Here is a 22830-nt window from a genome sequence, read left to right on the forward strand (position 1 = left end):
ATGAGCACCTTATGGGAGGACCGGGGAGCCAGGAGCAGTTTTGTTAAAGTAACCCCATGACTGCAATTTTCCCAGGTCACACTGTGGATTGTTGGGGAATCACTGGGGACACAATCTTCTGTCCTTTGTTTGGCTGAGGGGTGCCCAGGGGTTGCAGGTTCTAGTGCTTCTTCCGGTCAGGTCCAACTTGAGATGCAAGCTTAAAATGATAAATGCAACCTGTAGCAGTGCCTACCCCTTCAGGACTATTTGCAGGATGGTGGAAGTTGAGTTCCAGCGACAGTCACCACTTGCAGGCAGTGACAGGTGATCTTCCAGACACGGTCACAGAAGCAGCTCCAGTACAGCCTTCTGATGCTAGGAAGCTGACATTTTGGGAGAAGGCAACTTATGGCTCAAGTCTCAGAACTTTGTTGGGCATCAGCTTAAACACAACAGCGATGGCTGTAGTGAGGTAGTCCACAAGGGGGCTGGTCAAAGAACAATCTGTGGATGTCAATGCGTGAAGGGGCATGGGTAGCTGTACATGTAGGTCAGTGATATGGTTACACAAATGCCCTTGTTAATGCCCTTTTGATATTGAAAACCACGCAGAAGGCAATGTTCCATATCGGCCACTGGATATCTGCTCATGCAATTCTATGCGGATACAAGCCACTGAAAGATTATTACAGGGTTAGCAATTAGTTGTATTGGCTTTGGCAATGATTGTAAGTGTAATTCATAGTTTGTCTAGAAACTGCAGCTCTGTGGGGAATGTAGTTTCACTTTCTCGTGGGTTTTCCCTAGTCCTAAAACAAATTGTAAATTCAGCATTTCTAAACTGTATTGTCAAACTTTTACTTCCTCTTAACCAAATTGAATGTTTCTTCCTGACAGGTCTACACTAATAGAACACACACCCAACTGTACGGTTGGCCAAACCTCACCTGGCCCTGCCTGGGGCCTGAAATCTAACGCATGGAAAACTGGTAAGTTTGGATGTTAAACATCTAGTGTTTTCAAGTGTATTGATGTACAGCCTAACTCCATGAGATCTCTTCAGATAAATAACACATCATATTGCAGACCTATAACTTAAGTTGGTATTTTCAGTATTTACTGACATGCAGGAAGTGGGTACTTTCTGCAGGCATCCACGCAAAAGGAGTTGCAGCTGGTCTGCCCAGGTGCTCCCGTTCACCCTTCCCCCTTCTTGCAAGACCACACCAAGAGGCTGCCAAAATGGCATAAATTGCCCTAAAAGGGACTAGTACCAGTACGTTAAATGTGATCTTCCTTGTCAAGCTGTTCAAGTACTCATTAATTAAGGGAGAATCTTAGATGGTTTAATACTTAGTTTCCTTTTAGCGCTGAATGGAATTGCAGTCACGGCATGGAAACCTTCAATTTTTCCATCCATTTCATAGAGGTTCATCTATGGAATGGATGAGCAAGTGGGGAGGTAGTAAATACCCATGCTGCCTTTCTCAAATGGGCTTCTCAGGACTTGGAGAAACGAGTTTATCCAATATGGCCACCATTTTATGTTTGAGCATCAACTGAGATGATCCTGTGAGAGGTGGAACGTCAAATGCCTGCATACAAAATGCTCATGTCGTATTAGTGACATTTACGTTTGGCTTGTGTGGTCAAATATAAATCCAGAACCTTTTGATTTTTCCCTAACTGGAGGCCTCTGGACTGCCAGTATTGATGTGCTCCTGGAAAATCCTTAAGCCTCTTTGTGAAAGGGTACACCAAGTACCTGGTCTTGTTCTATGGTAGGACAATCACATGACTGGCTGCGAGTGTCATAGTGGTAGTTTCCAGGATTTCCAGGGTAGCTGCTTTGACCCACAGATTTCGTGAAGCCTCTGAGGCAGGAAAATGGGAATGGGGATACAAGAGACTGCTGCCTCCTCAGGCTCATATTTTGAGCTGAAAGGGGATTTGTCTAGGGCATGTGATCATTCTGCCCCCACCATCCCCAAGTATCATTCACCTGTTCACATTCTAGCAGTATGCAGTATTGTGTGAATCATGGAAGACTTGGAGAGAGGTTTTTATCAAGCCTTACTAAGGGACGGGTCATGATTGCTGAATAATGGCCTGCTCCCAGGTTATTGCTGGGATGAAGCAGGTAGCTAGAAGTTGCTGAGTCATCCTAAGTGATTCTGACACCTACTGAGGTCTATAAAGCTATTGGCATGTAGAGTTGTGCAACTTAAAGATTTGGATGATATTAGGCTGCCGCACAGCTTACAATGTTTAGAGTAAGTTATAGACTAGCGAAATAAAGGCTTGTTCTTATTGGCGAAGAGGGTGATTTGTAATGTGCTAAGAACCTTCAAAGTTATGTGCCCAAAGACTGCGTTAAAGGCCCATGCGCAGTGAGTGCATTTAGCAAGGAATAGGGGCCAAGAACTCCTGGTTGGACCCGAGGGTGGGGGTCTATAAAGCAATTTTATAACAGATTCGGAATTAAAAATAACCCTGGAAAGCACAGGGAATCCCTGTGTGCCGTTGCAGGGATTTGGCTGTGGGAAGTGAGAACTACTGTTTGCACTAGGAGATTAGGTGGGACTTTACAACGTGAGTGGCACTGACAATGAGGGAGAGGAGCTGAGAAGGTGTGGGAAATAGCTGGTGTCGGTACATAGGTTTTAAATCACCTGGTGGGGGGTGACGTGTTAAGGTCCAAAGAAAAGTAAGCAGCATAAGGTAGACACAGTAGGCTGTTTGAGAATAATTAAATACAGTTTCGAGGGGATTGGGTCCTCCGACATATTCCATATCTATGACCGGTAATGTCCACAGCTGTGCTGCTTCGGAAAATCTTTGGCGTCTGCGTCCTGCGTCGATGACGTCGATGCGCCGTCCCCGAGGACCTCATCCGACGGCCGACGTCACCCGATGTGATAAGTAGGACGCACGACGCCCATAGCCTCAGTTCCGTTTTTTCCGCGAATGGGTTCGCTTTGTGAATCTCGGTACGCCTCGACTCGGAGTTTGCGGTTTTCTATTCTCGGTTCGTTGAACCTGTTCGGTTTGTTGTGAAGACCTGTTCGTGGCGATGTCTTTCTCGTCTTCAACCCCGCGTCCGGGCTTCAAGAACTGCAGGGACTGTGGCTCCAAGATGTCGGTCACGGACTCGCACGACGCCTGCCTCTGGTGCCTCGGGGAGGCCCACGATACGGACGACTGTGGCGACTGCCAGTCGCTCACTGCAAAGGTTTGTGGGAACGCAAGAAGCTGCTGTCGGTAGGCCGGGTGTCTAAGCCCCAGAAGTCGGGGTCTGCGGGGCTTTCGACGGATGACTCTAGGGGCGACTCTACGCGTCATCGTCAGAAGTCCGGTGGGTCTCCTTCCAGGAGTCGGTCTCGCCACTCCTCCGCCTCTTCAAGGCATTCCAGGAAGCGCCGGCATAGGTCGCCTTCCCCGTCCTCTTCCGAGGACTCCGCCAATGGGCGGGTCGCTTATCCCTCCATGCAAGCGACACCGGAGGAATGTGCTTCCTTCGAGAAGCAGATGCTAGCGATTCTTGAATCACAGGGCACCGGTCCGTCCGCGCCTCCGAGTGGGGCAGGTCGGCACCGGTCAAGAGACACCGCTCGTACGCCTTCGGGCTCGGGTGGTCGGCACGGCTCGCGGGAGAGGTCCCGCTCAGACAAGGGTAGCCGTTCTCGCCATGCCCGTGCCAGGTCCCGGTCCTCGACGTGCTCGAGACCGTGTGATCCTGTGCCGTCTTCGAAGAAGACGTTGACGCCTGTGGCGCCGAGGTCGTCGACAATTTCTCTCGAGGCTCCGCGTCCGAGGGGTCGTCGACGCCGTCGGCGCTTAGGTTGTCGAAAGACACGCTCGGAGCTCCGGCTTCGAGGACTGTCGACGCCGCTGCAGCTGACGCCGATTCGCTCGACGTCGACGCCTTTTCCATCAGCGCCGATTCGTTAGGCGCCCTCGAGGCCTTTAGAGGCGGTGTGTCAGAGGGGCCCCGTGTCACGGGGTTTGCCCCTAGAAAGGCTGTGGCTAAGGTCCGGCACTGCTTTGGTCCACAGAGGTCCTCCTCTCCCCGCCTGGAGTACATTTCAGAGGGTGATGAAGGCTCTGATGGCGGCCTGGTTCCGGTTACGGTTCCAGATGACCTTATCTCGGGCCATAGCCAGTTTGATGACCTGAGGCAGTCGCTGCATGATGCCAGTGGACTGGACACCTCTCCGGAGGTGGAGTTTTGTCGGCCATAGCCTGGCACTCTTGCCAATTCTTCATATCGGCGCCTTATGTCTCGGGTTACCGAGTACTTGGGTTGGTCAGCTCCCCCAGGGGAGTTTGTTCAGGATGATCTCACGGACATCCTTGATCTCGGTCTACCCACTGACACGGTTTTGCCCTTTCATATGGCTCTGCAGAGAAGGGTGGCGGCGGCTTGGACTGCTCCGGAGAGTCTCCCGGCAGTGGGCAAGTCTTTGTTGCGATAATACCGTCCAGCCAGTAGCGACCCCTGCTACTTGTCTAGGCACCCCACCCCGGAGAGTTTGGTGGTGCAGGCGTCTACGGCCCCGGCAAAGCAGGCGTCCTATCCTACCATCCCTCCGCATAGGGACGACAAACGTTTTGACGGCTGGGTGAAGAAAGTGTTTTCTTCGGGGGGTATGGCACTTCAGGCGGCCAACTCCATATGTGCCTTGTCTCGTTTCACACACACTCTGTGGAACTGTGTTGCATTAGTGGCTGATCATATTCCCAAAGGGGACGAAAGGGATGGTTTCCTTGCTATGGTTCAGGATGGCAAGGATGCTATGTGCGAGGCCATTCAGTCGGGTTTGGACTTGGCGGATTGTGTCAGCCGGTCCATGGCGGCGAGCACCGTAATGCACAGGTTTGCGTGGTTGCGGAAGTCTGGGTTCGCTCCTGATGTGCAGTCCTGGCTCCTCAACATGCCTTTTGACGGTTAACACCTTTTTGGCAGCAAGGCTGACGAGAGCCTTGAGAGGTTGCAGACCTCCAAAGCTGCAGCGAAGTCGTTGGGCGCGGCAGTTCGCCAACCTCTGCCTTTTCGTCCTAGGGGACATCCATGGAGGGGAGGTTCCTTTCGCTATTACTCGTCCTTCAGTAAAGCGAGGGGAGCTAGCAGTCAAAGAGGCCATCGTAAGAGTGCCAGAGGTGGAACCAAAGGTACTCGAGGTGCCAAGGCCGCTCGGGCAGTTGCCTCTTTGCCCTCAGGCAACGCCGCAGCCACTACCACTCAGTCATGAGGCCAGGTCCCATGGTTCGCCGGTTGGGGGAAGGCTGGCGCAGCATCTTGTAGAGTGGCAATCCATTACTTCGGATGTGTGGGTTCTGGAGATCATAACCCACGACTACTCTTCCTTTTCGGCAGAGGCCTCACGACAATCCACCAGGGAACTTCTCTTTGAAGTGTCCGTATCCGCTCCTTGCGCAGGAAATTCAAGCCCTGCTGGAGAAAGGCGCCATAGAACTGGTGCCTGTAGCGGAGAGGAACAAGGGATGGTATTCCCCTTATTTTTTGATTTCGAAGAAAGACGGGGGATTGAGACCCATCATGGACTTGCGCGGTTTGAACAAACTCCTCAGGAAGGACAAGTTCAAGATGGTGATTCTTTCTCAAGTCCTCCAGGCCCTTCAACTTCAGGACTGGTTGGTGTCTCTCGACCTCAAGGATGCTTACTTCCATGTGCCGATCCATCCCAAGCACAAGAAGTACCTGAGGTTCGCGGTTGGGGACCCCCACTTTCAGTTTCGGGTCCTGCCGTTCGGATTGACCTCCGCCCCGAGGGTTTTCACCAAGCTCGTGGTGGTGGCAGCGCATCTCAGGAAAGGGGGGATTCACGTCTACCCCTACCTGGACGATTGGTTGATCAGGGGGAGCTCTCCCGAGCAAGTCCTGGATCATCTGTCTGTCACCTGCCACTCCCTTCACAGGCTGGGCTTCTCCCTCAATTTAAAGAAGTCCCATTTGACACCAATCAGCGGCTCCAGTACATCGGAGCAGTGCTCGACACGTCCCTGGGGCAGCGTTTTCCTCCTCAGGTGATGGCTCTTCACATTCAGCAGATGGTGAACAAGTTTCAACTAGCCCAGAATCTCCCAGCGTCCGAATTCTTGAGACTGCTCGGCCTCATGGCATCCTGCATTCTTCTGGTGCCAGAGGCTCGTCTGCGGGTGAGATCTTTGCAGTGGGCACTCAAGCTCCAGTCGTCTCAGTCCTCCGGCAGGCTGTCAGACCCTGTTCAGGTGCCGCCCTCGGTAGCCCAGGACCTTCTGTGGTGGGCCGTTGAGGGCAATCTGATGAAGGGGGCCCCATTTTGGCTGCCCTGGCCGGAGGTGACGATCGTGACGGACGCATCCCTCACGGGATGGGGAGCTCATGCCAACGAGTTGAGTCAGTGGTTGTTGGTCTCCGTCGGAGTCCAGACTCCATATCAATCTGTTGGAGCTGAGGGCCGTCAGGCTAGCCCTGAAGGCTTTTCTGACGACTGTGCACGGAAAGAGTGTCCTGATTCTAATGGACAACACGGTGGCCATGCACTACCTCATCAAAAAGGGGGGGGGCAGGGTCACTTCCGCTGTGCAGGGAGGCGATGCAGCTCGAGTTCTGGGCCATCCAGCAGGAAGTTTCGAACTCGGCGGTTCATCTGGCCGGAGACTACGAGACGGCAGACGCTCTGAGCAGGCAGAGCACGATCTCTCACGAGTGGGAGCTGGCTCAGGAGATTCTCCTGGACATCTTTGCCCTTTGGGGGACCCCTCAAGTGGATTTCTTCGCCTCCAGTGTCAACCGGAAGTGCGAAAGGTTTTGCTCGCGGGAATTTCCTCCAAAAGCAGTCTTAGGAGACGCGTTTGTGGTGGAGTGGTCATTCCCACTGCTGTATGCGTTTCCTCCAGTCCCCGTCATCCCGCAAGTGTTGCAGAGGTTCGGTTCCCGGATGATCCTCATTGCTCCGGCGTGGGCCCGGAGGACGTGGTACCCGGACCTTCTAGACTTGTCCATCTGCCCTCCATGTCGTCTTCCCTACCGAGACAATCTGCTCTCACGGGGGGGGGGGGGTCAGGTTCTCCATCTAGGTGTCAGATCCCTCAATCTTCACGCTTGGCTTCTGAAAGGTTGAGGTATAAGGATTGGAACCTCCCTGAAGATGTGATGGAGGTGTTGCTTTCGGCCAGGCGGCCGGCAACTAAGTCTCTGTGCCGTTGGAGAAAGTTCTGCGACTGGTGCAGAGTTCGGAATGTGGATCCTTTTGAATGTGACATTCCCATGGTTCTGTCTTTTTTGCTTTCTTTGGCCCACAGGGGCTTGCAAGTGGGGACCATTAAAGGTTACCTGGCGGCGTTGTCCATATTTAAGCGTTCGTCTGAAGAGTTTTCCTATTTTAAGATTCCTTTTAATTTCGCAATTTTTGAAAGGGCTCACTAATGTGTTCCCTCCGTCACCTTTTTTGGTGCCAGGTTGGGATTTGAACCTTGTTCTTAAGTTTCTTATGGGTGCTCCGTTTGAGCCTTTACATTCTTGCCCTTTGAGGCTGTTGACTCTGAAAACTGTGTTTTTGGTTGCGGTTACTTCCACTCGCAGAGTGAGTGAGTTACAGGCACTTTCAGTTAAGCCACCCTTCACTGTGTTTCATAAGGACAGGGTTGTCCTTAAGGTTCGTCCTTCTTTTCTTCCGAAGGTGGTTTCGGAATTTCATTTGAGCCAGAAGATTGTTCTTCCGGCGTTCTATCCTCCTCCACATCCTGGTAAGGAAGAGGAGAGGCTCCATAGGCTTGATCCTCGGAGAGCGTTGAGCTTTTATATTTCGCGCATGTCCCGGATCAGAGTGGACGGTCAACTTTTCATTGGTTACCCTGGAAAGCGTTTGGGACAAGCTATGACGAAACAGACTTTGTCTTGTTATTTTAGCTATCTCCAAGTGTTACCGCTTGGTGGGTAAGGACCCTCTGGCTGGCTTGCGGGCCCATTCTACCAGAGGAGTGGCTGCGTCTACTGCCCTGCAGAGGGGAGTTCCTATTCGTTATATCTGTGATGCAGCCACCTGGGCTTCAGTACATACTTTTGTACGTCACTATTCCCTTGATTCCATCAGAGGGCAAGATCTGGCCTTTGGCAAGGCAGTTCTCTATTCTGCAATTTGATTGAGCATGCTAAATTTGTATTCTAAATTCTTTCCCACCTCCTTGCTTGGTACTGCTTTGGGAGTCTGTCATAGATATGGAATACGTCGGAGGACCCAATCCCCTCGAAGAACAAGTAAATTTCTTACCTGGTAACGTTCTTTCGATGGGATGGTCCGACGTATTCCATATCACTCCCTCCCTGCCTTCCCCGCTGCAGAATTTCTTTTGCGATTGCAGCTTGCGTTCCGCAAGGCCTTGTGTGTCTGACTGGCAGAAACTGGTGGCACACGTTCTGGGAAAAAACTATAACTGAGGCTATGGGCGTTGTGCGTCCTACTTATCACATTGGGTGACGTCGGCTGTCGGAGAAGGTCCTCGGGGACGGCTCATCGACGCAGGACGCAGACGCCAAAGATTTTCCGAAGCAGCACAGCTGTGGACATTACCTGTCATAGATATGGAATACGTCGTCGGACCATCCCATTGAAAGAAGGTTACCAGGTAAGAAAGTAACTTGTTCATCTATTCTGCAGGACAAATTAACAGGAAGCATTAAAGTTTAGTATGATGGGGTGAAGAGGGTCAAAGCTAAGTCTCTGGTGAGATGAGTGGAGTCGGGGGTCCACAATGAGTCCACAGAGGTGAAATACACAGTGATTACACTTCGACAGTAAGTACAACATACTATATTATAGGCCCCAAAACACAAGACAAATTAGCTGCTAGAGTAATGTTATCATACAACACTACAATTATAACACCTATATACAGTCACACGTTAGCCAATGCAATGCATGCTAGTTACCCCAATACTTGAAAGGAAAGGTAAGTAGTTGGCCAATTGCATCCACAAGAATTTGAGCCCTAACTTTAAAAGTCCAACCTGAAGTTGTTACTGGTAAGTACAGTACTTTTCATATTTTTGAGTGCCTTTTCAACTGTTGTCTACAAGCAATGGAGATCAAATTGCTTTGCAAACTTAATAATGGAGGGGATAAGGGCACTGGTAAGTATTGCGACTACTCTACGCCTGTACTACAATTTTTCCTAAGGACTTAGCAGGTTGAAGGGGGTTGCTGGAGGTTGTTTTTCCGACTGTTGTATCCCAGTAGCTGAGGGTGCAGGCGATGTTCCGGATGGCTCCAGGAGCTGAATCCAACCCTTTCCCATGTACAAATGCAGCAGACCTCTCAGAAGACAAAGGAAGACTTCGAGAACAGGACCCTTCGATGCTGGGGATGGTTAAAACTTGTTTACATAGATAGGGATACGCCCTGATACAATGGGTGTCTGGGGTAAGATACATGTATATACAAAATTAGGTTGCACCATGAGGAAGGAGAAATACATTCACACTTAAAGTGTATAATTAAGAGTATCCAAAACAGATCTCCCGTGGAGCATACTTGGCATAATGATCCAAAAGACACAGATACTGTGAGGCATTACTAGTTGGGTTTTGCCTTAATGGATATTTAATCCTGCATGGTATTTTTTGGAAAAACAAAGACACCAATACATATGTCAGAAATACAAAAAGAACAAAGTGCAGCAACAGAACTTATATCTGCAAATTATTAATCTGTGTGACATTGTAAAAGTATTAGTACTATCTGGGGCATTGTCTATTTCCATGGTGGTTGCACCAGTACTGTCCCTGGAAGTGGTTTGAGGCGATGTTGGTGCCCTGTAGGACTTTATATCCTGCAAGTGGTACCAAACTGACCAGCCTTGAGCTTTATCTCCCTGCTACTGCTTCTACAGTGTGGGTCCCGTGATGCGAGGCGCATTCCAGCACCTAACAATCTTTTAGGAGGCACGGCCCCCACTTCAATAGGTGGCTCTTTTGTTGAATCTTGATTGCTGTCTTCGTGTTGATCATCCTCTGTTCTTACTTGGCTCCGTTGGATCTGTCAAGAGATGAGAGGCACTAGAAACAAGTGAATTCACGTAATCAACCATCTCCTTACCCAGAACATCTGCCCCTTGCACTCCTTTACTGCCCTTGTGGGTGGGGCCAGTGGGAAGCTCATGCAGCTTCCCGTCACCACCTCGTGGGGTGTGAGGTGGTGATCAGAGCTGGGCTTGTTTATAAATTCGAATAGGGCCCAAGGGTAAGCAGTGCAGCCAGTTTATCTTGGTGCTCTGCTGTATTTTAGCTATGCTTTCCTTCAGTAATCCATTGAGGCATTCACACACGCCATTGGCTTGAGGATGGTATCCACACGCAAACTTGTGCTTTATTCCCGATAGGGCAGTTATATGCTGGAATATTTCATTAGCAAAGTGGGGACCATTATCAGACCGTAACACCTCACAGACCCCCCCCCCCCCATCTAGGGAAGACTTCTCGGACCAGGAATGTATCCGCTCAGAGCGTCAGCATGGGAGCATGCCCCGCCTCGATCCACTTTGAGAATGGGCAGACCACCACTATCATGTACCGCTAGCCTTGGCATACATTGATCATATCCATGTAATCAACATGGAGGTGCAAAAAGGGGCCCTCAGGTCGGGGAATTACTCATGTTACTACCCTTAATATGTGCCCAGCAGTGAACTGTTGGCATGTCAGGCAGTTACTGATAAAATTGGAAATGTGTGCATTCAAATCTGGGCAAAACCATGATTCTCTAATACTGCTGCAGTGAGCTCTTTCCCTGTGTGCGCGGGGTGGTGCATTTGTGTGAAAGCTATTTTCAGTAGTGCACAAGGCATTACTACTTTTCCAGTGTTATTGTGACGCCATAAGGAATCAGTTGGAGACATTGAACACCTTTTCTTTTTTTTTTATTTTTTTTTTTTTTACACAAAGTTCCTTCTCATCCATTGGTGCTGCTGCCTGTAGTTCCATAATTTGACTTTCAGGTAAATGGTTGTATCCCACCTTCATTAACATTTCTCACCCCTTGTTTTTCTGGTATGTCCCACATCTCCCCAAAATATGCTGCATGCTTTGCGTGATCATCCCTGTTTGTGTGAGCCTGACACTTTACCAATGCGAATTCTGCCAGATATACAACGGCCTCTATCAATTCTCCCAAGATAAGCGCATGTTGCATGGGGGTCCCATCCACCCTCCTGAATCCCTGGCTTAGCCACCTCGCTAGCCCAGAGTGCACTGTTGATGTGATATAGTCGCTATCAGAGTAGATGGTGACCCTTTTCCCATCATATTCCCTAAGTGTCAGTATGAGAGCCACTAAATGTGCTGCATGTGCTGAGTAATGTAGGGGTAGTCGAACACCTCTCACCACCTCGCTTGTCCAGTGTTCCCTCAGCCTGACCACTGATGCGCCTGTTCTCCAGATACCATCACTCAATCGTTGATCCGTCAATGTACAATACCTCTCCCCCCTCAAGTGCATCTTCCTCTACCTTTCGTGTTTCTGTATGAATTTCAATAGCCTGTGTGCAACCTAACCACGTTCTCCTTTCTCGTATTCTTCTGCCAGGAATTGCACTGTTTACATTTTTGCACAGCACTATTTTTAGTTCAGGTCGTGATATTATCTCATACCCTGTTGCGCTTTGTGTGTTGGTGTGTTTTTTGGCTTATGCAGTATTGCGAATAGGGCGTGTTCGACATAGAGTTGTGGAGCACCCATAGTTATTGCTGATACTTTTTCTACTGTGAATGCTGCAGCAGCCAAATGTCTGCAAGGGAAATGCCCTTGCATCACTGCGTCTAATTGTACGCTGTAATATGCGATTGGTTTGTGGCCCATGCTTGTCTTTGGTCTCAGTACTGCTTTCATTATCAGCCCACCTGAGTGTGAGAATAGGAAGAACTCTATTTATAGTCTGGTGTCCCTAATAGAGGGGCTGTGTAAAATGCTTGTTTGAGCTCACTGAATGCTTCTATCATTTCTCTTGTCCAACACAACTGTTTGTTCCTCTGCACCACCTTTAGTGCAGTAAGGAAGGGACAAGTATATGTGCTGTAATCAAAGACCCATGCCCTGCAATAATTGCATAATCCGAGGAATCGCTGCAGCTCCCTTACTGTCTTCAGCTGGGGCGTGTCAAGTATTATTTGTTTAGTGCTAGGTGCTATGCGTTTGCTGTGTTGCGAAATCACCTGGGCGAGGTACAACACTTCCCTCTGGCAGTACTGTAGTTTGGCCTTGTCCACCTTGTATCCGTCATCAGCCAGCACAGTGAGCATGTGTATTGACTCTTCCCTACATTCCTCCTTGGTGATGATGCATATGAGGATATCATCCACATGCTGCAGTACTTTGCCTTTTTGTAGATTGGCCAAGTCATCTGTATTATGTTAAAAATAGAGGGTGATTCACAATACCATTGTGGTAGCCTCGTGTTTCAATTTCTGGTTCCGGTACATGAAGGTTGTTAAATCCTGTAGGTCTGGGTGTAGGGGTATTGAGAAGAATGCATTTTAAGGTTGATAACTGTAAAACATGTGGCTTCGACCGGGATGCCACATAGGATCGTGGCAGGGTTGGCAGCTACCGGGTACTCTGCCTCTACGATACTGTTGAGATGCCAATGCCATGACCCCCATTTGACTTGCGAACGGGGTACACTGGAGTGTTGCATGGAGACGCTGATGGTACCAAAATGCCCCTGTCTACGAGGGCGCTGATGGTTTCATAGATGCCTTCGTTTGCTTCTTTGGTCGGAGGGTATTGTCAGGCTCTGGGTAGAATTGCTCCTGGCTTCAACTTTATCTGTACTCCTCCTATGCTTTTTATGCACTCGGCGTCATCCATAGTGTCTCGGGTACCTTTGCTAGATCCTCCTTGCAAAAGGAAGGTGGAGCTTCTAAGGCCACTGCCATTTTTTGTGCCACCTCTTTGTATGTTATGCGTAACCAGGCGTACACGGTCATTGCTAACATCTCGCTGCTCCCTTTGGCCTGTGAGAACAACTCCTCATCTGACACTTGTTAGTTGACACCCTTCTCCCAGTGCTATTATCGCTCTCCATGCCTTCCCCTCGTCGCCCAATGCGTATACAGCAACCCAATCATCTTGTGCCACAATTCCTTCTATGTCGATCGATACAAACCTGCCTTCCTTTTCATCAGTTGGTGTTTTTGGCCTAACACTGGGCCTTCTCCATACCTTCTCTGCGATCCTGGCCAGCCATGCAAGGGCGATATCTGTTCCATATTGGAACACTTATGGGTCAACAGGCTCTTCCTACTGTACCTGTTGCCTACAGTATGCCTGAAGCATTTGCCTAGCTGTGAGCATGTGGATGCCTGGTGTGGAGCAAATTATGCCCTTGTCTTTAAAGGAGATTGTCCTGTTCAATCTGCTCATTATGGCATGTCCCAGTATGTTTATAGGTGCTTGCTTTGAGTAAAGTATGGGTAGTGATATGTCTTGATCTCCGATTGATAAGGAGATGTTATCAGTAAAAGGAACCACCGCTCGAGCCCCAGAGAATCCTTGAGTGTTCATGGCATTGACTGACAACTTATTCTTTCCCCTCTCGTATGCATGACCTAGTCGCCCCAGTGTCAACCAGAAAGGAAAAGACCTGTATGCGAGGTTCCTCAGCAGGATTGACTGATGGGATGGGGACACATGTTTGTCTGTGGGCTGTCCTATTGTGGGTACAATGACTGTCCATTTCCTGTGTAGGGGTAATGCCCCACTAGTGTTACCCCACCCATCCTTGTCACAGGTACCATTGCTGTTGTGTCCATGGGTTGTCGGAGTCATCCTTTATTTGTGTCAACTGCTGTACCAGTTGCGTGTTTTGGGGCTGTGGTATTGCCATGTTTCGTAGTTGCGGCTGCTGTGTTTGCGGTACTTGTGTTCTAGTTTACCTGCGTCTGTTTCACCTAGGGTGGTGAGTTGTTGTGGTACATTTTGTAGTGGCCCCATCTGTCGGACGTCTTGCACATAATACCCACTCTGCCCATTCTGGTAGCCCTGCTGCCCTGGCTCACCCCATCCTGGTTGCATCCCCCTGCTTCGGCATGTTTTGGAAATATGTCTGAATTGCCCACAAGTCCAGCATTGCTGTGGTTCCCGTGCTTGCCATGGGAACCCTACTCCTCCTTCCCCTTGTGGGTAACCCCTGAACCCTCCACCTGGGCGCCCCCTCTAGAATCCACCCCGTTCCGTATAGTTACCTTGATAGCCGCCCATTCCCATGTACCCTCCTCCCATTTGGGGCATGAATGGCTGCATCGCATTGTACTGCTGCTGCGGTTGGGGCTGGGGTTGTGATAGAGCTACCTGTTGTGGGGCGGGGCTAGTTATGAGCACCCCTTCTAGAGTGTATTTAAATAGTTTCATCCGCGCTAGTTTTGCTTCATCTGCTCTTCCATCCTCTTTTGCTTCATCTTGTCTTGCCACAGCCTGCAGTGGTGTACTATGGTAATTTGTATTTCTGACCATGCTTTAGCCTCCATCCCCACCAACTTCTTCAGTTGTCTTTGTACCGGCTCTGGTAACCCTTGTATCAAGATGTGGTAAAAGATGGCTATCGTTTTATCTCATGGCTCCTGAGTTTTGAGGCGCCAAAGCTCTTGAATCGCTTGAACATAGCTAACTGGATCTTTATCGTCCCGCATCTTGCGTGACGTGATCGCTCCTATGTCTAACGTGTCGGGGTATTGTATCCGTAATGCCTGCCACACCGCATATCTGCAATTTGTGCTCCATCGTGTGCAGTGTTGTGGGTGGTCACTCCCGGGAACCCCACCCTCTTCCAAATGTCATCCGCAGCATCTCCCAATATGGACACTAATAAGCCCTCAACCTCACCCACCGCCAACCTGTGTCCCGGCGCCAGCTTCTCCATTTCATATATACATTTCCTCGCCCCTCCACTTAAGGAGTGTAACCTCAGCTTGATGATCTCCTTGTCCGCGTGCTTCCAGGGTACATACTGTGGTCTGGTCCCAAGCCTCTCCAATAGGGGCATCTGCGAGTACGCAGCGCACTCTGCTGGTGTGCGTTTGTACTGCTGTATCTGAATGGGCCCCCTCTCTACACGCCTTTCCCTGTCCCTCTCGTCTTGTATTTTACACACCCATGACATCCCAGTGCATGTTCGTGTTATATAGAGTTCACTAGGTCCTTCTTCCCTAGTCAGCTGGGTTGTCTCCGCTCTCATCTTCATTGCTACAAAATCGGAGAATGTCAATTTGCGTGCATCTTGGTACCGTATGGTTACTGTTTCAAGATCAATATTCGTAAACCCACATGCATTTTCCTTCTCCTGCACCACTGAGTGTTACCTCACCACATACCGAGGGATGCTTTGGACATACTCACACCGCTCGCTGTGCCCCAAGAGGAACCTGCCCATCCTATCGCTCTCCTTGCTGCTCGTCGCGTTTCTTCCTATCCAACTCCTCCTGTATTGCCGCTCAAACTCTTTTGAGCGCCCACTCTTCCTAGTCAATCTCATTATGTTCCCTTGCTATTCGTGCTAACCTCAACACCTTTAATTTTCCCTCTTCGTACTTGCGTATCTGTTGCAATAGTATATTTTTCCTCGAATGCCATTTCCCTCTCTGCGTCCTTTTCCCCGTCTCTCTCGCCTTCTCCAACTTCTCCATTTCTGGAACCTGCTTTATTCTCTCTGCCTCCCTTCCAGCTTCTTCCCGCTCCCTTTCAATTATGTGATGACTGCTCCTGTAACTCCAGTCCATTTATCGTTTCCTTTCGCTCCCTCCTTTCCTCTTCCAACTTTTTCCCTGCATCTTTCATCTGCTGCTCCTTACTTACCTCACGCGCCATCTTCCCTCTACACCCCTGTCCCGTTTCTAACTCCTCTATTGCTTTTGCAGCACCTTCTGCCTCCCTTGTCGTGACCCCTTGCAACTTCAGTAGCACCTGTGCTGCCACCCATTCATCTGGGCCTACCCCCTGCAAATTCTATTTTAGCGCGCCGCAACCCTTCCTCATCCATGCCTGTGCGGACGGCCTCCTCCCCCTTCCCGTGCTGCTGGATGTCTGGTGTTTGGAGCGTATGGGGGTGGATTATACGTGGGATTAGAATACCCTTCCGCGGCTTTCAATTCTCGGGGTTCCTTTAATTCGTCTCTCTCGTAACTGGTATAAGCCCTGCCCCTCCTCCTCCTCTGTCGGAGGTGATGCTGGGTGGTGCTGGAGGTGGCGCGCATGAGGTTGCGCCATCATCCGTCACCCCGCGCAAGCTCATCATCCATGGCCTGTCCGCCTGGAACATGCGCCATAACTCATGTATATCCATACGGTTGGCTAACTTCATTCCCCTTGTATGGGTTCTGTATGTGCATCACTAGCGATTGCAGCACGTATGGGGAAAAACTGCCATTAGGCGGCCATGGTCGTATTACTTTCCCTTCTGTATTCTTTGACCATTGTACGCTATATTTGATTATTTTGTTGTCCTAAAGGGGCAAAGTGAGACACGTGCTGGATAGGGGTTAACACCATTCCTGAACCACCAAGCATTTCCCTCCCCCGTTGTTATCCCGTGAGGGACATCACCATTGTGATCTTACCTGACCTCTAATTGAGGATTTCGACACTCTGCTGTAAATGCAGATAAAGAAATTTGTGGTTTATACAAAGCAATATATAGTGTCTCCCTCTTAACTTTCTCTTTACAAGCCTCTGCGGCTCTGCACCTTATGTGGCGTACTCTCGTACCAGCCCGGCTTCACCAAAGCTGCCGGAGGTTGGCACACCGCCTCAATCGTGTGCAGACGCTGTCCATGCACTGCCACCTGTTCACCTACTTGGAACTCTGAGAAATACCAGCTTGCTACTACTCCACTAATCCACAATGTAAGGTCCTGTGCAATGGCATATGGGTGACATCACCAGCTAATGTTCACATAAGAGAAGAATACTTTGCGCGTTGACAGAACCACAATGCATTATTTCAATCCCACCCACAAAAATCCTCACAGCTGTCTCCACCTCCCAGGAGTGGAGGATCCGCTTTCAACCTCTTATCTCTGTGATTAGACTGCACCCGTTGCATTGCTTAACGGATGATCTATCGCTCGCCGGGGAGACTTAACCAGTCAATACACCTTCCATACTAGATAGCCTCGGCTAATCTCCATGTGAATACTTCTTCTACTCGCCAAACTAAAACGTCCAACTCCTAGGGATACGCTACTTCTACTTTTAATTCACTATTCGAGCGCATCACGTGACCAACCAATCCTGCAAAATACAAGAACTGAGCTCGCTGCTATGCAACCCGAACATACGCTGACTCGACACCGAGTCATGAGGCAAATCCACATTCCCCTCTTTCCCCATTTACACATCCTTCTCCCACCCGCACAAATGTTATTGCTCGCTGCGTGGACCACACTTAGGTTGTTACACGACAGCCGGCGCCGCTCGGACGCTGACTCCCCTCCTTTGGCTCATCTCGCCCTGTCTGGACCGCATGGACAACTCTCCAATCGCAGGCGGGATAATTTTGAAGTCGGCTCCCGACGACCAATTCTTCTGGTTGCGCAGGCCGGTTATCTGGCAATTACCGCAAGGGTCCTACAGTCCTCTGTGGTCCCACGGCAGAGGAGGTAGCACCTGGCCGAGCTGACGTCACAAACTATCTCGCGGGGGCCTTCAAATTGTTAGAGTAATTTCTGGGGCCGGCAGAGCCGTGCCGAGGGTCTACAGACGCCCGGGTCACGGAAGGCCCGAACTCCTTCCCAGGTCCCAAGAAGGCAAGGTCCACACAAGGAGCAAGGATAACTGGTTTATCGTACCAAACGCACAGGGTGTATATGCACGAAAAAACGCTCAGGCACATCTCGCCGTCTGGCTCGCTGGCCAGTTTTGTATTCTCGTGACGTAACAACCTTAGTCACTTAGCAAAACTCCCTCCTAAACCTATTGGATTGGCCCCTGACTGGTAGGTCCAGTATAGGACCCTATACACAAGGATAATGAGTGGACAGCACTGTCAGGTGGTATACTTGGATCATCCCCGAAAGTTGCTACATTGGAAAAGTTAGTGAGAAAGCCTCGTAATATGTTGGCACCCCTCGCCATCTACCCCAAAAACCCAGTGTCCTGATTCGTAAGGCTGCGGGCCGCCAAGTCTTGGAGAAACTTTGTTCCCAGCCCGCGAGACACCTGTGCTCAGTGCATGCCTATTATGTTTTAGTAATTGCAACTATGTGTCTCCGGATTACAATAGTGTGAAGGCAACGAATGCCATGAGAGCGCTCCAGTCCCATCGTAGGTGGTGTCTGGAGGTAACAAGTATGTTGCAAGTCACTGTCCAACTGTGGGTCCATTGCTCGTTCCAGGCCTCCACGCCTTAGTCTGCTCATAGCTCGGCTGGGTCACGTGGTCGGATACCACTCTTGCAAGCTCAATTGCCTCGAATTCAAGTGTATTTTACAGGGAGCACTCGTTGCTGCCGCCGATGTCATCTTGGCTCAGAATATGGAATGTCGCTTCGCAACATGGTGTCCTTGGCAGTCTACTGCTTATGCTGGAGGTTATTCTGCTAGCACAGCACCTTACGGTTTGGGGTTTCCCTGCAATCACTGCGGCCTACTGTATTCTCCTAAGGCCTGCTATGGCTTCCATTATAGAATTGTCATAATGTCCATAGGTTAGTGCGCGCTTAAAGTTTGTTCAGGGCTCTAGGGTGCTCCTGTCCTTCCATAGGGTTAGTTGCGAGTAAGCATCTGCAAGCGTGAGGGGCGTGGCTTGGCAGCCATGGAATAGGCTGGGAACCCTGTGAGCTCCGTGATCCGACTACTTGATCCGACCAAGAAACGCATATTTTTTTGATCAGCAGCAGCCCAAAAAGTATGTGCAGGCATGGGAAGGCACATAGCAGAGCATAAGCAGGCTGGCTGCACGTTTATAGCGGAGGAACAGTCGGATTGATACCTTGTACTGAGAGGCCGGCCGTAAAATTGACATCAAAATGGCTGCGGCCGAGAACAAAGATTCCGAGGGGCGCACCCCTCTGATGGAGGAGCTGTCTCCGTTCGACAGCACAGGCGGATCGCTAGCGGTACGAAATAATTATTACATTGCCCAATCCGGGCGGCTGCAGTGGAAGAGGGTCCCCGACCTGCACAGCCGAGGACCTTGACGAACGGAGGAGGCATACCGAGCGAGAGGGCCCGTGTGCACTATTAAGGCGATGAGCGGCTCCCCAACGGCTGGGTACAGCAGTGACCATGCTCCCAGTGAGGCATAAGGGAGAGACGCTGGTGGAGTGCCCTGGGAACAGAGTGCGGATGATCAAGGGATCCAGCAGATACCATCGGCCCTTTGGGGATAGCAAGAACCCACCCTTGTTGGGACTGAAGACCACGGGTGAAGGGGCTGACCCACGACTCAGACACAGCGCTATGTCTAATAAACCCCCAAGACTGAAGGGTAAGCAAACCACATTAGACGAATACACTAAGACGCCGCCCGGCCCGGAGGGAGCCAGGAGCAAAGACAAAGCCCAAGTTGGGACCAGTGTCACCGTGGGCATGAACCAGAAGGTTCTTGATGCGATCGCCGATCTGAAGGTGGCTTGGGAGACCAAGTTTGAACTGGCGGTGACAGAACTAAAAACAGCGATGGATCTCCAGATTGGGGCAGTGCAAGAGGACGTGAATCTACTACGGCAAGACGTTGGGTCTCTGGCGGAGCACACAGAGAACCTCGAGAAGGAGATGGGTCCGAACACGGCAGACTGTGCTTCCCACCGGTCGGAGCTTCACGCCCTGGTACAGCGAGTGGGTAATTTGGAGAGTAGAGCGGAGGAGGCGGAAGGACGAGCCCAGAGGAATAATATCCGTATTGTTGGACTGCCGGAAGGAACAGAAGGCCATAACCCCACGGAGTTCATTGAAACAATGTTGTTACAGGGAATCACTGGAGGAGTGCTGTCTCAGGGATTTGCAGTGGAAAGGGCGCCTAGGGCCCCAACGAGAAAACCACCGCCAGGGAGCCAACTAGGCCGGTGATCGCCAAGATACTTAACTACAAGGATCGCGAAAGGATCCTGGAACACTTTCGCAAAGGTGGGACAATACAAAGGGGGTCGGCAAACATAACGGCTTACCCGGATTATACCCTGATGGTGCAGCGGAGCAGAATTAACTTTGGGGCAGTCAAGAGAAGATTGCGAGAAGCGGGACATAAGTACATGTTGCTGTACCCGGCTAAGCTAATAGTTTTTCACAAGCACAGAACTTTGTTTTTTGAAACTCTGGAAGAAGCTATGGGATGGCTCGACACGCAGGGTTGCCCCCAGGAGTCGGACGTTCGGACGGGAGAAGGTGAATCTTGGTGGCGGTTCCTCTGGCAGGTTTAGACGTTCAAGTGGCCAGTATTTGATATGTTTCTTAACCTGAAAGGTATGTGTGCCTTAGGTGATCACACAGGTCATTTTGTTTGGGTCCTCCTTGCTGTTGTTTTTATGGACAAAAAGGGACTGTCAGTGAACCTGCCTCTTTTTTTTGGACCTTAAAGTCATTTTTTCGGGTATCCTCGTGTGTTCAACCTCATGTCCGGTTCTTGTGCGTAGTTGTAGAAATCCTCCAGAGAGCTGCAGTTTTTTCTGATCTGTAAATATTGGCCACAGGTTCTCTTTGTGTGCTGGGTGGTTACTTCAGAAGTGTAGTAGAGTATTCCTATGGCTGCACGGCACAGAGATGAAGGTATGCAGATATCTAAGGACGATACGATTATGAACCTTTTTCATGGACCATCCGGAATAATTGAACAAAATGGATTCAGGTTAAAATCTACGTTCCTCTTTCACGCCCTTGTATAATCCGATTCCTAAGGATATCCTCACTTTCAAAAAATGTATCCTGAAGGATCTCAACAATCTTAAACACAAAAGTGAATCTCCAACGCAATGCTCACAGAAGCATAACAGTTGCCCATGGAACAGACTCACCTCAAACAGGTTGCACAGCACTGCTTGGCCGACCCAGGACTCCTCCCTGAAATCCCTGTCTACGCAGTTCAATAGTGTCCAGGGTGTGGGTAGACCTCCGCCTAGCAGCCCTGTAGATGTTGAGCAGGGGAACACCAGACACACGCTGTCGTAGCTGCAGTGGCTCTGGTGGAATGTGTTCTCGGCTGCCCTAGAAGCAGTCTTTTGGCCAGACCATGGCAAAGCATGATACAGCCAGAGAGCTTCCCGGAGATGGAAGCCATCGACAGGGCCTTCCCATGTCCCACTGGTCCAAAATTGACATAAAGATGAGATTTCTTTCGAAAGTCCTTTGTGCTTGCAACATCAAACTTCAGGGCACGCGCAACGTCAAGCGATTGCAACGCCCTTTCAGCAGGCAGAGAAGGATTTGTGAAGGAAATTGGCAGAGCCAAAGGTTTGTTGAGATGAGTCAGACAGGACCTTTGGCATGAAGGATGAGTTCTTGGAACTACGTTAACAGCATGGAAGGACCAATACAGATGTTTACAGGAGAGCCTGTATTTTCCTGACCCGCCTGGCATAGGTAATCGCCACCAGGAAGGCAGTCATCCACGACCGAAACCTGAAAGGGGCTCGATGCATTGGTTCAACAAGCAGCCCCATTAGTTTAGACAGTACCACGTTGAGCTCCCGTGCCACTGCAGGAGCTTTCACTGGAGTGAATGTTCTGAAGAGGCCCTTGAACTTCTTAATGAGCCTGTGTGACCACAAGGAGCGGTTGCCTGGGGTCCGTGTATAATTAGTTATGGCAGCCAGGAGGACCTTGATGGAGGCATGGGCGAGGCCCACCTTTGGCAGTGAGAGCATGTACGGAAGAGGCTGTGGAGCAGTGACATACAGCGGTGAACTTTATGCAGACAGCACCACACTGTAAAGCATTTCCACGTGTGCTTGTAGTAAGCCATTTTAGAAGGGGCCTTGGCTCTAGCTAGGATCTTCTGGCATTCCAAAGGCAGCAAATAGTGTTCAGGACCGAGCCGTAAGGTTCAGATGTTGGGACATGGTGCAGTATTGACCCTCCTTCTGTGGAGAGGATGTCCAGAAGTGGAGGCAGCTTGATGACTGGAGCCGGCTGGAGAAGGTCCGAGTACCAGACTCAAGGCTTCTTGTTCATCCTCTGACAAACTGGCCCGTCACCTGCTCCAAAGGCAATACAGACTCTGTCCTCACCAAGAAGAGTCCACATTCAAGCTCGTGTCTCTGCGGCATCTAACAACTTGGCCGAACTCTTTCAAATCTGCGAGGAGCTGGCCAACCCTGCTTCAGTCTCTACCCCTCCTGTTGCCTCCCAGGCACTTTGCAATGCCCTTGCCTCTCGCTTTATCTAAAAAACCCAGGACATCCTGTCCACCCTCTACACCACTCCCCCTCCTGTCTGTGCTTGGTGACCCTCCTTCAGCCACCACCCCACCCTCCTTCTCGTCCTTTCCTCCCCTGATGAGGTCACTAGATGAGTCTCATCTATGAAAGCCTCGTCCAAACAGGTTCATCCCTGTTCCTCTAAAACCATCAAGGACCACATTGACACACTCGCTGCGGCACTTGCTGATTTTTGCAACCACTCCTTTGCCTCACGATCCTTCCCCACCCCTCTGAAGTACTCCCTCGTGCATCCTCTTCTCAAGAAACCCACAGCTGATCCTTCTTGTCTGGCTAAGTATTGCCCAATTTCCATTACTCCCTTTCTGGGCAAACTCCTGGAAAAGTTGGCCATCTCTCAGCTTAACCTTCATTCCAATTCTGTTGGGTGTCTCCATGACCACCACTCTGGGGCTTCAGAGCTGCCAGAAGCACGGAAACTGCTCT

At 50.2% G+C, this 22830-nt stretch overlaps 1 protein-coding gene across 5 annotated transcripts in view; it reads left to right on the forward strand.

The window, feature by feature from the left end:
* LOC138582170 (protein D7-like) overlaps nucleotides 1-22830 on the forward strand; it is a 1409716-nt gene that overhangs the window by 921912 nt on the left and 464974 nt on the right. For all 5 annotated transcript variants that reach the window (XM_069653210.1, XM_069653214.1, XM_069653212.1 and 2 more), the window contains one exon: nucleotides 880-971. In XM_069653210.1, the coding sequence (XP_069509311.1) occupies nucleotides 880-971 (92 nt within the window). The remainder of the gene's footprint in view (nucleotides 1-879; nucleotides 972-22830) is intronic.

This window comes from Ambystoma mexicanum, chromosome 3q (genome assembly GCF_040938575.1).
Source record: "Ambystoma mexicanum isolate Mex_15411 chromosome 3q, UKY_AmexF1_1, whole genome shotgun sequence".
In the NCBI taxonomy this organism is placed as follows: domain Eukaryota; kingdom Metazoa; phylum Chordata; class Amphibia; order Caudata; family Ambystomatidae; genus Ambystoma; species Ambystoma mexicanum.